At 41.3% G+C, this 13287-nt stretch overlaps 1 protein-coding gene across 1 annotated transcript in view; it reads left to right on the top strand.

Moving 5' to 3' along the window:
* KLB (klotho beta) overlaps positions 1 to 13033 on the top strand; it is a 34554-nt gene extending 21521 nt beyond the window's left edge. The window contains exons 2-5 of the mRNA XM_017643377.3: positions 313 to 823; positions 2820 to 3088; positions 8144 to 9287; positions 12091 to 13033. Coding sequence (XP_017498866.3) covers positions 313 to 823; positions 2820 to 3088; positions 8144 to 9287; positions 12091 to 12479 — 2313 coding nt within the window. The 3' untranslated portion in view covers positions 12480 to 13033. The remainder of the gene's footprint in view (positions 1 to 312; positions 824 to 2819; positions 3089 to 8143; positions 9288 to 12090) is intronic.
* Positions 13034 to 13287: the final 254 nt, after the last annotated feature.

The following is a 13287-nucleotide window of genomic DNA, read 5'->3' as shown; positions in this document are numbered from 1 at the left end:
TTTTTATCTAGAGGGAGAAACCCTGCAACCTACATGGTATCCCACCTGCACCCAGCCCCAAGAGGGCCAGGAAGGGAGCTTGGACTTGGGGTTTCTGCCTGCCCCACAGCAGTCCTGTAGGAGAGGCCCTAGGTCGGAAGCAGAGGGGAAATGGACAGAGAGCCAGCTCTGAGGCCATCAGGGCTCTGTGGCAGCTTTCCCCTGCATGATCCTATGCTTCCTTAATTTGTCCATGAAAAGACCTTCTCTACCAGTCAACTTACAATGCTTGTGAATATAAGGACAATAAAATTAATATTTTCTTCTTTTTAGGCTCATTCAAAAGTTTGGCATAACTACAACATAAATTTCCGTCCACATCAGAAAGGTTGGTTATCAATTACATTGGGATCCCATTGGATTGAACCAAACAGATCAGAAAATGCTATGGATATTCTCAAGTGCCAACAATCTATGGTTTCTGTGCTTGGGTGGTTCGCCAACCCCATCCACGGGGATGGCGACTACCCAGAGGTGATGAAAAAGAAGTTGCTCTCTATTCTACCCCTTTTCTCCAAAGCAGAGAAGAATGAGGTGAGGGGCACAGCTGACTTCTTTGCCTTTTCCTTTGGACCCAACAATTTCAAGCCCCAGAATACCATGGCTAAAATGGGACAAAATGTGTCACTCAATTTAAGAGAAGTGCTGAACTGGATTAAACTGGAATATGGCAACCCCCGAATCTTGATTGCTGAGAATGGCTGGTTCACAGACAGTCATGTGCAAACAGAAGATACCACAGCCATCTATATGATGAAGAATTTCCTCAACCAGATTCTTCAAGGTTGGTTGCACATTAATTAGCTCCATTTGTTAAAACTGTTTGAATACTTTTCCTATAGAATATTTAAAGTCACCTTCAAATATATGATTGCTGTTACTGTGGTTGAACTTTCATATTGTCCAATGTTGAAGAATTTTTTTAATGTTACTGTCATGTCCTTTTTATTAAAGCTTGAGAGCAAAATAATTTTAGACTGTAGATACATCCTTAATTGGCAACAAGATGCTGTTTTTCACTTTTAAAAAGGACATTATCTAAAACAGATTTGTCCAGTTTTCTGAGTAGTACTTTAGTCTAATATGTTGAAAGCGTTCCTTGAAATTATGCTGTTTATACTTTATTTTATGACTAAATGGTGAAAAGGTCTGAAGACAAAGAATGAGTCATGAATAGCAAAGCTGAGTGATTTCTATTGCTTCTGGATATTTCTCTGATCCTTAGGTATCCCCTCCTTTTCCATTACTCAAGTAGTGACATCTACAGGTGGCTGACAGAAATTATGGAACGGAAGACAAGTTATGATGGTTCTGTCTCCTACAGAGCTGGGCTCCATTTCATTCAAATACAAAGAAATTATCAGTGGATCTTTCTAGACATCTATAGCTCTCTTTAGAAGTTGCAAACCTGGAGGAAAACCCCAGTTTTACAAGACAGTCTTCAGGGAGGGTTCACAGGGAGAGCAAGTCTGCTGCCCCCACCTGTGGGAAGCAGCAGCGTGGAATGAAGCCACAACACCCAGCCACGCAGCCGCAGGCATGTGCACGTGGAGAGCCTCCGGAGCACAGGACTCTGCCTGCAGGGCCAGGGCCAAACACTATGTGCTGGATGGAAGGACTGTCCATTCCCCAGGTGTTAGCCTTCCACCTCTCCTCAGGACCACATAACTCCAAAGGAACTAGAATTAGGACCTGCTGGAGTGTACTTGTCTCTTAGCATGGATTTTCCACCTTTTAGGAAGAGAATATCAGTGATGAAACTCCAAAAATGAAGAAATAAGGTATTTCTATGAGAAAAATGAAAGCTTTTAAGAAAAGAAAAATGGTTCGTGGTTAATTTGGGTATTTGTTGCCTTTATTGCAGCTGTTGATTTCGTATTATATTTTTACCCAATTCCTAGAAGTTACTGAATCACTAGTTTTTAAGGTTAGAAAGGTCCTGAGAGATCAGCTTTTCCAATCTTTTCTGTTAACAAATGAGGAAACTGATGTCAAGAAACTTGCCCAATAGCACTCTCCCAGGAGCACAGCAGACCAAGCCCGCCCTCCTCCTGCCCCTCAGTCCAGTCAGGTCTTGTTCTCTTGCATCATTATTTGTCTCCTCCTTATATATGGAAAAAGAACATTCACTTATGTTCATTCTCAAAACTAATGTTTCAGTCCCTGAAGGATTGTTTTATAGAAGGTCCAGAAACAGGATCCAACCCAAGCTTGAAATGAGACTTAGTCAAAAGCAGACATCTGCATTGGTCCCAAAGGGTTCTGAAAATTTCCATGCCTTCTGACACAGATCTGCACACTAAGTCTCAGGAATATTTTTAATTTGATCCTTTAACTGTGTCATTCACTTGTGGTGGTGGTGAGGGGGCATTCTGGATGAAAATAACTGCCACCTCACATGGTGTGGGTGGGACCATGGGGAAGAAAGTGTAGCACAGAGAAAGCAAATAGTGATTCTGTGGCATCTTACTATGCTGATGGGCAGTCACTGCAATGGGGTATGGAGGCGACACGATAATATGGGTGAATGTAATAACAACATTGTTTTTTCATGTGAAACCTTTATGACAGTATATATCAATAATACGTTGATAAAATAAATAAATAACTGCTACTTTCCCAGTATAAACATGAATTTTTTACTTGATACAACGGGCCTGTAAATTAGGGGAAAAGGTTGGTTTCACAATATGCTGTCCCCAGCATGTCATTAATGAAATTGTAAACATGAACCAGAGCTTAGGCCTCTGAACATTTCTGCCTTTTTTCTCTCTGTGCAGCAATAAAGTTTGATGAAATACGAGTGTTTGGTTACACTGCCTGGTCTCTCCTGGATGGCTTTGAGTGGCAAGATGCTTATACCACCCGCCGAGGATTATTTTATGTGGATTTTAATAGTAAACAAAAAGAAAGAAAGCCGAAGTCTTCGGCACATTACTATAAACAGATCATACGAGAAAATGGTTTTACTTTAAAAGAGTCCTCACCAGATATGCCGGGTCAGTTTCCCTGTGACTTCTCCTGGGGTGTCACTGAATCTGTCCTTAAGGTAAGTGGCAACTTATAAATTAACCATAAATTAGGACAAACAGCACACAATATTTTTTTTTTTTTTTTTTTTTTTTGAGAGGGCATCTCTCATATTTATTGATCAAATGGTTGTTAACAACAATAAAATTCAGTATAGGGGGGTCAATGCTCAATGTACAATCATTAATCCATCTCAAGCCTAATTCTCGTCAGTCTCCAATCTTCTGAAGCATAACGAACAAGTTCTTACATGGTGAACGAATTCTTACAGAGTGAATAAATTCTTACATGGTGAACAGTACAAGGGCAGTCATCACAGAAACTTTCGGTTTTGATCATGCAATATGACCTATAAACCATCAGGTCAAATATGAATATTCATTTGATTTTTGTACTTGATTTATATGTTGATCCCACATTTCTCCTATTATTATTATTATTTTTATTTTTAATAAAATGCTGAAGTGGTAGGTAGATGCAAGATAAAGGTAGAAAACATAGTTTAGTGCTGTAAGAAGGCAAATGTAGATGATCAGATGATCAGGTGTGTGCCTATGGACTAAGTATTAATCCAGGCTAGACAAGGGCAGCAAAACATCCACGGATGCAGAAGATTTCTCTCAAAACAGGGGGGGTGAGGTTCTGAGCCTCACCTCAAGCACACAATATTTTATTCCATTTACTCAATGGCAGCTAAGAGATAATTGTCAGACAATATCAAATACCATGATTACTTGGTTATAAAGGGAGGCTGTGGAGAAAGGAAGGAAGAGGATGAGAATTAATGGTCACTGAGAGCCTTTCATGCATCAGAACTCAAAATCTGGTGATGGAGGTGACAAAGCTGCCCTCGGGAACATGCAGTCCAAAGAGAACCCACAGTCATTTCTGTAAGAGGCATTTGTTAGTAATGTCAAAATTATAGGAACATTTTTTATGGATTTTTGCTTTGCCAAAGTAAATTATTAGTGGCCCTTTATTTAAAAGGTTCCTGTTTTCTTGATAGATTTGGGTACTTTGCCTCTGTATCTCCATTCCTCAGCATATTCAGATAATTTACTCAAATGTCACTTTCTCAGTAAGGCCTCCTCCACTCCAAAACATCATAACTTGATCATGATCCTCTCTCATCCCTCTTTCCTGATTAATTTTTTTATATAGCATTCATCACTATTTAACATATTATGTAGTTGATACATTTTTCTTTTTTCCCCTTTAGATTTATTAAGATATAATTGACATACAACATTGTGTAAGCTTAAGGTATATAGCATATGGATGTGACACATTTACATATTGTGAAATGATTATCACCTCCATACTATCACACATAATTTCCATTTTTTTGTGGTGAGAACACTTAAGACCTGCTCTCTTAGCAACTTTCTAGTACAGAATGTTGTATTATTAGCCATATCACCCCCAAAGTTCAGGCTTTCTTATGCTAATGCTTTTCCTCCTGTTGCATGTTGAGTAGAGCAGCATCAGGCACATGACAGTTGCTCAATGAAGAGTGGATGAATAAGGTCAACTTGTAGAGTAGGGTGAGACCTTACAGACCTCTTATTTCAAATCCTTCATTTTATAGATGAGGAAGGTGAGACCCATAAATTAATAACTGAGACCTTAGTGACCTGACTAAGGTACACAGATGGTGGTAGAACTCCAACAGGCAACCCTCAAGCCCCCATGTGCACCATGCTCTTTCCAAAGTAGTAACCATTTTAAGCCATTATTATATGTCAAACATTTAACACATATACACATTCTCTCTACTAAATCTTAAAACCCTGATTTTACAGGCAAGAAAACTGACGCTTAGGGAGGTTACATAACTTGTCTGGTACCCAGTTCCTATCTCCTCCTCCACATGGCAGACAGGCCATCTTTTCCCTACCACTTCAAGTGGGTTTATATTTTCCAAAATTCAAAACTCAGCACAGAAAGATTGCAGGAGAGCCTTAAGTTCCCACCTGTTCATGACCCAACCTGCAAGTTCTTGCTGCATCTGAAGACCCATCTGTTCACCAGTGATTGACACTGGATGTTTGCATCATTCTGGGGACCCTATTCCTACTCCTAGAAGGAAAAGCTGATTATTTGGGTCAAGAGAAAACAAATCTGTGGTCAACCAGGTCTGGGCTTCATGCTTACACCTGGAGCCCAGTGAGAAGTGTAAGCATGAAGTAACTTGAACTAAGAGGGGGAATGAATTGTTTGCCAAGAACAATTAGGGTGCTTTTAGAAAAATCAACCAGAGGATGTATGAATAGATATTGTGTAGGCAAAAAAAACCTAGATGTCCCTGTAGGAAGACTGAAAGAATGAAAGTAACACTTTAAAAATATTACTATGCCTACCCACATACATCCTTATTTTCTCTCAGGCTCTTAGCATTTTTTTATGCTCCAACATGTTCATTTGAAAATTTTCAAACTCATATAATAAACACCCATATTCCCTTCATCGAGACTGAGCAATTGTCAGCATGTTGCCACATTTGCTCTTTTATGAACCACTGAAAAGTGGCAGACGTTACACTTCACCCCAAAACATTTCAGCCTGTGTGCTTTATAATAAGGATATTTTCCTATCTCATTATATCATTATCATATCCAGAAAATTTATATTGACCCAATATCATCTACCATACATTCCAATTTCAATTTTCCTAAATGTCCCAAAAATGTCCTTCATAGATTTTTTAAATGTTTGGATCAAGAATACAAACTAGGATGATACATTAGTCATCATGCCTCTTTAGCTTCCTTTAATTCAAAATAATTCCCTCAACCTCATGGTATTGACATTTGAAAAGTCCAAACAAGTTGGCTGTAGAATGTCTCAAGCTCTGGATTCCCCCGTTTCTTTATTAGATTCAGTTGACCACTTCTGAAAAAACTACTACATAAGTAAGGTGTGTATTTCCCAATACATCATACCAGGAACCCCATGATAGGTTTATTTCATTACAGATGTAAGTGTGTTGAAGTAGTGGTTAGTGGTTACCAGATTTCTTGGTTAAGGTGGCATTTGCCAGAACTCTTAACAAAAAGGTACCTTTTCCATTTGTAATGGTGATACTTTGAGGCTGCATACATATCCCATTCCCCAACATTTCACCCAATAGTCTTAACATTGATTCATAAATCTTACCTGAATTATTACTTTGAAAATCACAAAATGATGAATTTCTAATTAGATTATTCCTTCTAAATTCATTAGGCAGATTCTTCTAAATTCAATGTATTATTGTCATTGTTTTGTTAGTCCTTCTGATAATCAAATCATCTCAAATTTGGCCAGTGGGACTCTTTAAAACATTCTTGTATCTTTTTGAAGTGTCCCTTTCAGTTTTTAAACACTTCCTTATTTTTCTATACCAGCATCACCTTTTTCCTGCCCCAGACCTGGAAAAAGCCATTTCTGCAAGAAGCCCAGGATCTTTTCAGTGGGCAACAGAATTTTAGAACCAAGCTCTGGGAGCTATGGTTGAGATTGGGGTGCATGATTACTTAACCACATCTCTTAGCAGATTAGTCATACCCACTTGCTGAAACTAATGCTTTCTGGAGGTTTTTTTAAAGTAAGGCAGATTTTCATTTGATCTGGCCTTACCTTGTGGCAAGATTGCCCTTTGTAAGCAAGCTTGGAATAACGTGATGCTTTGAGGTTTCAAACCACTGAGACTGGTAATCTAGAAGGAGAATTACTCAAATAATTATATACAGATTTAACTTCATGCTCACATGATCAATGTTCTCTCAGTTTAATGTTCTAGATAACTAGTTGGCAGATGGCAAGTGGGCAGTGATATGATTTTGTAATTAGGCTATGAAAGATAACACATGAGAAAACAATTAGAGGGGAAATATTTACCAGTGGTTATTTTTACAAGTGCATTTAAATTCAGACATGGGAAGAAAAGGTACTTTAAAATAAATACAGAACTTTAACTTTCTCTGATTTATCTTGAATTTGGAAATGTTTTTATTAAGCCCTTTTCTGTTTTAACTTAGACTCAAGAGGCTGGCAGGCAATTATTGCAACCAGGGAAAATTAAACTCAAGTCATGAGTACCCGATGTTTGTCGAGTGGTTTAGAGTTGACAGAGCACTTTCCTAGGGTCATTGACTCCTCACAGCACACCTGGGAGCTGGACGAAATTGCTCTATCACTATACAGAGTTGCCAAGCATGAGTTTCAAAGGGGCAGAATGAGACCAGGAGTCCAAGGTTGTCACCTTTTTAGAGTGGCAGGGAATGAGACACCATCAGATTCAAGAGTCAACCTGGGAATTTGTGGGGGGTATTTTATTGTCCTTTCCACTTTGAGTAATCCAAGTACTTTGAGTAAAGAGGGTGGTCAGTATTCTCCTGGTGGATGAATAAATGCTGTGCTCTCACAGGCAATGGGTTGGGGAAAACATGATGCACATGTGGTATCACTTGGATTTTTCCAACAGGAGGTGTTTCTGAGAGTTGCATTCAGCAAATACAAGAGGCCGTTGCCTACCCCACCCACTGGCATCTTTCAGGAAGTGTGGCTGGGGTCATCCAGCCTCCTCTAGCCCCAAGTGCTGATCTCAGTGAAATCCTCTACAATTGGAATTTTAACTTTGCCCTCAATTTATGACAGAGTTTGGAAGGTCCATCTTTTGTGATTCCTTTTAACTGAGGGTACCAAGCAATATCTTGATGCACTTGAACAGAATCATGTGAGACCCCACTGTATAACTTGGGTTTTAAGGACAAAGAAACAAAAACAATTTATCAGTGTTTTCCAGGAAACAGCTTGTTTCCCAGGCCAGGCCCTGAGGGTGGTTCTTTCTGTTTTCTAGTCTCCCTGGGAGATTTCAAGGGTTGGAAGGGAGGATAATCCATCAGGACTTTTCTCTAACATCACCAAAAGAACAGGAGGAACACACAGGTCCATAAGAAGGACACACACATTTATTTTCTCTATTGTCAGTGACAGGCAAAATAAAATCAAAATAAGATTCTTTCTCTCACAGGGTATGTGCTGACAGCTTGTCTTCCGGGGTGTGCTTCACTTGAATGTGCTTATTTTACAGCCCAGGTCGGTGGCTTCCTCCCCACAGTTCAGTGACCCTCACCTCTACGTGTGGAATGAGACAGGCAACAGACTGTTGCACCGAGTGGAAGGAGTGAGGCTGAAAACACGGCCAGCTCAATGCACAGATTTTATCAGCATCAAAAGACAACTCGAGATGTTGGCAAGAATGAAAGTCACCCACTACAGGTTTGCTCTGGACTGGCCCTCAGTCCTTCCCACTGGCAATCTGACCACGGTTAACCGCCAGGCTCTGAGGTACTACAGGTGTGTGGTCAGCGAGGGGCTGAAGCTCAACATTTCCCCAATGGTCACATTGTACTATCCGACCCATGCCCACCTAGGCCTCCCGACGCCCCTGATGCACAGCGGGGGATGGCTGAACCCATCCACGTCCAAGGCCTTCCGGGACTATGCTGGACTGTGCTTCCAGCAGCTGGGGGACCTGGTGAAGCTCTGGATCACCATTAACGAGCCCAACCGGCTAAGTGACATTTACAACCGCACTAGTACCGACACCTACAGGGCTGCCCACAACCTGCTGATCGCCCACGCCCTAGCCTGGCGCCTCTACGACCGGCAGTACCGGCCCGCGCAGCACGGGGCCGTGTCCCTGTCACTGCACTCGGATTGGGCGGAGCCCGCCAACCCCTACGCCGACTCGCACTGGGAGGCGGCCGAGCGCTTCCTCCAGTTCGAGATCGCCTGGTTTGCAGAACCCCTCTTCAGGACCGGGGACTACCCGCTGGCCATGAGGGAGTACATTGCCTTCAAGAACAGGCAAGGGCTCTCACGCTCCATGCTGCCTCAGCTCACAGACGAGGAGAGGAGGCTGGTCAAGGGCGCTGCCGACTTCTACGCCCTGAACCACTTCACCACCAGGTTCGTGATGCACGCGCGCCAGAACGGCAGCCGCTACGAGGCGGACAGGGACGTCCAGTTTCTGCAGGACATCACCTGCCTGAGCTCCCCCACCCGCCTGGCCGTCCTGCCCTGGGGAGAGCGGAAGATGCTGCGGTGGATCCAGGAGAACTATGGAGACCTGGATGTGTATATCACGGCCAACGGCATCGACGACCCATCCCTGGAAAATGATGAACTCCGAACATACTACTTAGGGAAATACATTCAAGAGGCTTTGAAAGGTGAGGTTCTGGGGTCCATTTCAGATACAGTGAAGTATGACATCCCCAGCTAATGTGAACAAATGGAGGGAGAATGCACATTAGTCACTCAGTACCTAGGGAAAATTTGGCAAGTATTTAAAAAAGAAAGAAAAAAACCACCTTAAATCTCACTCCCCAACAAGCACCGTCGCCATTTTGGATTTACTTCCAGCATGCTTGCTAGACAGTTTAAGTCATGCTCATGCTGCAATCGTCCTGTGTATTTTCTTAATACATTACTGTGTTCCATGTCACTGAAAGTACCTTAACATTGCTTAATACCTCATCATACGGACATATTTTCATGTTACTAGCCAATTGTTCGATATTTGTGTAAGATAAATTCTAACCGAAATAAGGTGACGAGAGGCAACAAACAGCCAGGCAGTTTGTTTGAGCGCAATCCCGGGCGAGGTTCACCAGTCTGCACCGGGACAGGCTGGAGAAGTTGGCTCCGTAGGGCAGGCAGCGTTTTTAAATAAGGTAGGGGGAGGCAGAGCTTAGATTTACAGTGCCGTGAGGATTGGCTAGCCTAAGGCACATTTTTCAGGTTGGGAGGGGACAGCAGCCGGGGACTTTGGCACGTCATCAGTGTCCGACATGCTCACCCCTCCTTCCGGTGCCTCCAACCTTACAATTTGGATGGTCTCGAATTTTTTACTACTAAAAAAATAGTTGTATGTAAACCTTTGTCGTCATTCCTGATCATCTCCTTAGGATGGATTGCTTAGTATGGAATTAGTCAAATGTTATGCAAGAGCAGTGGGTTTTTTCCCCCTCTCACACACACACACACAAGCTGTAGTTCCTTTTTAATTAAGATTTATCTATTTTGATGGAACTAAACAGCAGTTATCTCACACTCTCCCCACCATTGGCATACAATTTTTTAAAACCTTATTTTTAAATGTTCACAACAGATTTGTTCAAGCAGCAAAAAGATGCCAGAAATTTACTCATTTGACAGGTACTTATTGAGCACGTAATATGGGCAAAAACTGTTGGGGGCACTGTATCACCACTGAACAAAATACATTTTACTGTCCTCATGGAGGCTGTGCTTTTGTGGGACGAGTCAACGAATAGGCAAGTAATGTATATATAATGTCAGAGGTGAAAAGTTCTTTGGCAGAAAAACAGCAGGAAAATGGGTACCCAGGAGTGGGGTGTAGGAGAGTGGTTCCAATCATAAAGTGGTTAGGAAAGTTTTCAAAGATCTGGAGTAAGCTGTGCAGTTTGAGGGGAAGGTTCTAGTTGAGAACAGGAGTGCAAAAATCCTAGTGTGGAAGCATGCCTGGCCTGTCCAAAAATGAGGGAGGTTAGCATAGCTGGAAGAGAATGAGCAAGAAAGTAATTGCAGATGAGGTCAGAGTTCAGAGCCAGACCAGATAGAGCTTAGTAACCCATTTTAAGAACTGGCTCTTACTCTGAGATAGGAAGGCTATGGAAAATTTGTACCAGATAGGTGACATGGTCTAACACTTTTAAGAGTTGTTTTAGCTGCCCTTTTGTGAATATATCATAAAGAGCAAGAGTAGAAACTGGATGAGTTCCAAGTCTTGGTAAGTGATAATGGTGGATTGAATCAGGTTAAGAGCACAGATGGTAAGAGCTTAGATCCTGGATGTATTTTAATGGTTAAGTCAACAGGATTGGATGTGAAGTATGAAAGAGTGAAGAATATTCCTAAGGTTTTGGCTTGAGCAACTGAAAGGACGAGTGGCCATTTACCAGGTGGAGGAGAGATCAGTAGGAATTTTCTGGAGATGGGTTGTTTGGTGCCGCACAGGTCAGGTCTGAGATGTCTGATACCCAACAGGACATATCAAGCTGGCTGTTGGATAGGAGTCCAAGGCTCAAGAAGGGAAGTCTGGGACTGAGATACAAATTTGGGAGTCAAGAGCAATTGGATGATACTTGAAGCTGGTAAGGCTAGATGAGATCAGTAAGGGAGCAATCACAGAGGGCTGAGCCCTGGGGCATCAAATACTTAATGTCAGTGAGAAGCCAGTAAAGACTGACACAGGAACCAGTGCTGTAAAACAGAGAATGAGGGTGTTTTCACTTATCAAGAAGCTACAGCATGTTTATATGGAAATGATCCAGTAATGGAAAACTAGTATACCAGAAGAGAAGAGATGGAGCAATGTCCTTGAGTAGACAAGAATGAAGCATCCAAGTGGAGGAGTCAGCCTCTCACAGACAAATTATCCTTAACAGGGCAGAAAGCAGAGCATGAGTGCAAACACCAGGTGGTGGCATTATCATTGTGGGAGATTTGGGGTTCTCTGAGTACTCCGGTTTTTCAGTCAAGTGGGAAGGCCATCACTTCAAACATGACAGGAGGTGCTGTTAAGTCTGAGGGACAGGTCTGAAACAGGTGAGTGACTAGGGGAAACCAAGTGTGGCTATTGGGCAGCACCAAGGGCAAGATTTAGGCTTAGAAATCAGGCCAAACAGGCAAGATTTTTCTGCTTGTGACCCTATTAACAAAAGTGACAGTAAGCCCTTTTACATTCATGGCTCCAATTCTTAAATTTACTTTCCCCCCAGGTGTTGTTGTATTATTCATGCATTAAGGCTTTACTTCAAGTTTCTTTTTGAACTTAAATTATGGCACATATTTTCACTTCTCTGTATCATAAAGGAATGTAAAAAAAAAACACCCTTTAATGAGAGTCACCACCTTTTTCTATGGATGAGTTTAGTTTGTTTCAGTAAGAACTAAATTCTTATTCAAAGATACTGTCCACTAATATTGTTCGTTTCTGGTATTTTTCAGCATACCTGATTGATAAAGTCAAAATCAAAGGCTATTATGCATTCAAACTGACTGAAGAGAAATCTAAACCCAGATTTGGATTCTTCACATCTGATTTCAAAGCAAAATCCTCAATTCAGTTTTACAACAAACTGATCAGCAACAGTGGCTTCCCTTCTGAGAACAGCAGTCCTAGATGCAGTCAGACTCAAAGAAACACAGAATGCATTGTCTGCTTATTTCTCATGCAGAAGAAACCGCTGATATTCTTTGCTTGTTGCTTCTTCTCCACCCTGGTTCTACTTTTATCAATTACCATTTTCCATAAGCAAAAGAGAAGAAAAGTTTGGAGAGCAAAGAACTTACAACACATACCATTAAAGAAAGGCCACAAAAGAGTTCTTAGCTAAACTGATCCCAATTCTGTCTGCATGAAATTCTAAAAATTCACTCCAGGTCCATATACTGGTAACTTCCAGAAGACGTAACGACATTGCAGGAAGAAGGCAATTTGAGTATCAGTGGTAATTCACGGTGCCAGTAATCAAAGTCAGTGCTGTGTAGTTCAAATGAGTTTTTCCTTAGATGATGACATCTGAATTCACTTCTTGGATCTGAAGATAAAGGCTTTGCCTAGATACAGTAAGCTACGAGGACTGATACATTACTTCACAAAGTGTGGTGAACTGTTTACCGTTATTGTCTAGCTTTCTTCCATAAATACCAACAGCTACTTATAAGTTTTGATAAAATGCAGCTTTGTTTTTGTTAAGACTCCACAGCAGACATTTAAAACTCTTTAACAGTGGATAGTCAGTGATATATTGTCACTTCTATAAGGTGCTTTTCTCCTTAAGTCAGGGTGGTTTCCAAATGTAAAGAATACAATAGATTAAGTAGTGCAGTTCATCAATCCCTTAAGTTTTTCTCAATAGAAATAAAAACTATCAAGCATTCATCAACATCTGGTTTTGTGAGGTCTCTCCCTTTGTCAGATCTGATTTTTAAATAAGGTATAACTCTAACATGTAACTTCCACAACTCATCCATGGGAAGATCACAAAACTAAACCTGAGAACAAGACCCACCTGCATGTGGAGAGATGTCACTTAGCCTCAGTACAGCAACTTATTTAGACAGATAAGTCTTCCTCACTCGTTTTTCAGGAGGTGATGAGATCTAGCATACCTATGAACACTAACACTCTAAGATGTAACT

This window comes from Manis javanica, chromosome 5 (assembly GCF_040802235.1).
Source record: "Manis javanica isolate MJ-LG chromosome 5, MJ_LKY, whole genome shotgun sequence".
In the NCBI taxonomy this organism is placed as follows: domain Eukaryota; kingdom Metazoa; phylum Chordata; class Mammalia; order Pholidota; family Manidae; genus Manis; species Manis javanica.
The sequence above is the reverse complement of the archived record's forward strand: the minus strand, read 5'-3'. Positions and strand labels throughout refer to the sequence as shown.